A 4,151-nucleotide genomic window follows, 5' to 3' on the forward strand; every position below is an offset into this window, starting at 1 on the left:
ATCCTAACCAATACTCCATTCTTAATTATAAAACAAAAAAAAAACATTTTTTAAACTCATGAAAGAGATTCCTAAATACATTAATGGAATGAGTAATAATTGTTAAGATATCGATTAAAGAGTTAAAAATATTAAAAAATTTGACTAATGTGTTTTCTCTTACTTTCCTGGTATAGTTCAGCCCACTGAATGGAATGGTCTTTTTTTCCTCCATTTTGAAACGTGATATAATAAAAGGAAAATTCTCATCATAGGAGCGTGTTGGAACCGTTGCTTTTAACCTTATACAGGTATGTGTTTGATACGAGGAAAATATATATTTTTAATCATATAATCGTGTATGTATAAATAGTAAAAGTTCATATTATGATTATTATTATTAGGTCACAAATATTGATAGATGGTGTTTCTGTGAGAACATATTCTCTTATTGTAGGCATGTTTGGACAGTGTTTGAACTCCATACATGTGTCTCCATGGTGAGTAAATGAGATTCCAAATGTTAGGTGAAAATTTCACATAATAAATTTTGTAAAATAATAATAATAATTTAAACTGAGAAATAGAAGATTAAATTGTAAAATTAAGTAAAAACTAAATTTGATTAATATTCATTATATCAATATTAGTTCATTTAAAGGAAGAATGTATCTAATTAATAAAACATATACCTCGTTAAAGAAAATAAATAAAAATATAAAAAGTTTAGTTATTTTTATAAAATATAAAAACATAACTGTATGGTAATATATTTTTTCTATAAAGTATAATTAAATTTGTGCACTAAAAATTAAATAATTATATTCCTTTACATATTTATAACGAATAATTTTATCAAATATTCTAATATAATAAATAAATATATTACTTCTGAGCTTATAAGTAAATAATTTATGAGCTTTTATTATGTTTAGTTGAATGAAGTTAAAATCAACATTGATATACATGCTTAGATAAGTATTATATTATATTATTTTATTTTAAATTTTATTAGCTTAATTAAGTTTTAATTTTTTTCATAAGTATTTTCAATTGATTTTCTATAAAAAAAGTTGTCTATTGGATAATTATATTTTTTAATTAAATATATATCATTTATTTTTTTCATTAATAAAATGATATGAATGTTATACATTATGAAACAATACATTATACATTAATTACAATATTGTTTTACATTAAATACAATAAATAGCAACTTTCAACATATAAAAACAAGAAAGAAAGATAAATAAAACAAAAAATGATGGACTCATCAGCTAATTAAATAGTAAAATTTTAATTGAAAAATATAAAATTATTTTGAAAATTCCATAGAGAAGAAAAATTGAAGAAAAATTGAAGAAAAACTCAATTAAAAATACATAAATTTAAAAAATATTCAAATTTAATTAAGTCAATTTTATTTTGTATATTTTTATTAATTCTAACAAATAGTTTTTTTTTCTTGCACATTACTAAATGCTTCCATCCCATCCTATTTCATATCCTTCTTATTAATCTCAAAAAAGTTATCAAAATTCCTGCATTATTAAAAATAATTACTTGTTTCATACTAAAATATGAGAAGTAGAAAATTCAGTCGTGCTGATTAAATATTTTAATAAATTTTACTAAATTTTCTGAATAGCTTTTTGAAAAGTATGTTCTATCCCCTAAATTGTCCTTTACAGTTTATGATAAAAAACTCCAATATGTTAAGAAGAAAACAAAAGTATTGCACATGAAAATTCTGAATTTTGAAATGATGTGATTGATCGAGGAGAATCAAATACGATATTTAAAATATAGTAATATCACATACTCGTAAAATGAAAAGAAAGTATTAATGAAAAGAATTTAGATTCGTTACCATTAAGAAAAGCACGATCTCATGGATTTATGTGCTGAAAATAAAATGATTAATATATTATGCTGTTAAATTCAACATATAATTACAATTAAATACTCAATTAGTTGGATTTGCATTCAATACTTTCTTGTAATGAAGTTATAGATGCCTAATACAGATAATATTTCTCAATGAAAAACAAAACATAATCAATATACCATACTTTTAAATTTACAATAGTTAAGCATTTTTATTAAAAAAATCATTTAACTGTTTTTAATAGGATTTTAAGTTATTCCTTTTTTTAATTTTTATTTTAAAATATATTTAATGTAATATAGATTATTTTTGTTATTATAACTAATTTTATTCTTTATATCAATAAAACTAAGAATACAACTGAAAAACATTACACTATACAAGAATTAGAAAATAACGATAAAATAGACAAATTTTACTAAAAAAATGGAGAATAGAAAATAAACAACAGAAGAAATTCTTACCCTCATAAGAAGATTTATAATTCTGGTAAAAGAAATATATAACTTATTTGTCAAATGAAATCTGAATTATTAATAAAAAATACTTAGTTTTAATTTTTAATTTATCTATTTACGATTAGTGTTGTAAAAAACGAGTTACAATAATATTGTTAACTTTAAATTTTTTAAATAAAATATTAAATTTAAACTTTATTATTTTACAAAAGCCATTAATTATTTATGCTCATAGCAGATAGATAGAAAAAATTTCACACAAGTAAAAAACTTGTATTAACTATTTTAGTTATATTAAATTCTGAAGAGGAAAAGAGGGGTAGGAGAAAAAAGAAAAAGAAACTCTCATCAGATTAACACTACAATGACTCAATCATTTCTGCACTGTGTTGAAAGCACCACTTTCAAAACCGAATTAAACAAGTGGAGCCCACCGACTTAATTATGAACAGCCACTCCCTAAAGCTGATTGAACAAAGTGATCAAAAAATTATTATGTCTCTTAAAAGACTTTGCACAAAACAAGACAGAGAGCATAGCAGAAAGGAACACCAAAAATATGCACAGTGACAAGAAACTCCACAACAGTAATAAAACCTGAATCAACTACTTCAGGTTCAAGAACAGAACAAGTTATATCTGTGCAATTGAGATCCCAAATTTATGATTCTCAGTGAGATACAACAAAAAACAAGAAAAGAAAGCTCTTATTCGTATTCACTACATCAAAATCCTACCATTTTCCAGATCAAAACTTTTCCTATGGTTTCATTCACATATAGCAGTAGTATATATAGTCTTATATCATGTGAATTCAAATCATCAGTCTCTAGCTTTCTGACTACCACCTTCTAACACCAGAGACAGATACTCAAGATTAAAGGGCCACAATCCCGGTTGAAAACATTTGTTCTCTTGTGTGTGATGAACTTGACAATTCCACAGATCTTGAAGCTTCTGATCTGCACCTCTCCTTGCGTTCATCCATGGATATTTGCCTTGAACGGCACTCGGTGCTGCAAAATGCCTTCTCACCTCTGCACACACCAAACCAAACCAAAACGTTAGTCCTAATGTAATGATTGAATATAAATAACATGACCAAATTTTGAGCAAGAACCTTGAATTTCCCAGTACCTGTACATGTATATGTCTTGGCCATGGAGATTCTTTCTGCACAAGTGACATGTGCTGAGAAAATCTGATGTTGCATATGACGGTTCGTCATCATCTTGAATTAAATTATGCGTTTGTGGGAATCTTCTAACACCACCAACGTTGTTGGTGTTGTTGTTAATGTTATAGTAGCCGTGTGTTAGGATTCCACCTTCACCGCCATCGTAATAAACCTTAGTGATCGTCTTGTTGGAAATATGGTATGTGACATATGTGTAGTCCTCGGAGCTTCCGACGGGAATTTCGGTCACACCCTTTTGAAACGCGCTTTGTTTAACCGATTTGTTCAAACTTGATGTGCAAACGGCGTGTTTGGGCAGAATTTCGTGCCCTGGTTCCTCGGATTTATCTAGAGCCACCACAATTCCCAGACCAACACCACCAAGGTCGTAACTTTTTAGACCCTTCGGTGATTGTTGCATCTTTAAGTTCATATGTTCAAATGGGCTTCTCGGGCTTCCGATGGCGTCGAAAAGAGCGGCAGTGCGGCCACCGGACACCAAAAGTTCGGAGATTTTTCCGATCAATGGTTGTGGCCTTTTGCCCAACATGACTGTAATTTGTGGTGGCTAGATAATAATTGTGGAGAATAATGAGGATGGAGGAGGTGGGTGTTTTGTGCTGTTGCAAATATTAGTATTGTGAAG

General features: G+C 27.5%; 1 protein-coding gene across 1 annotated transcript; it reads right to left on the reverse strand.

Moving 5' to 3' along the window:
• Nucleotides 1-2,864: 2,864 nt before the first annotated feature.
• On the reverse strand, nucleotides 2,865-4,151 carry LOC124829261 (FCS-Like Zinc finger 14-like). Its single transcript, XM_047302737.2, has 2 exons — nucleotides 3,466-4,151; nucleotides 2,865-3,365 (listed from the first exon to the last, which is right to left on the reverse strand). Exons 1-2 carry the CDS (start codon nucleotides 4,053-4,055, stop codon nucleotides 3,206-3,208), a joined length of 750 nt encoding a protein of 249 aa, XP_047158693.1. The 5' UTR covers nucleotides 4,056-4,151; the 3' UTR covers nucleotides 2,865-3,205.

The sequence above is a fragment of the Vigna umbellata genome, chromosome 2, assembly GCF_029865625.1.
Source record: "Vigna umbellata cultivar VRB3 chromosome 2, Vumbellata_1.0, whole genome shotgun sequence".
Taxonomy (NCBI): Eukaryota; Viridiplantae; Streptophyta; class Magnoliopsida; order Fabales; family Fabaceae; genus Vigna; species Vigna umbellata.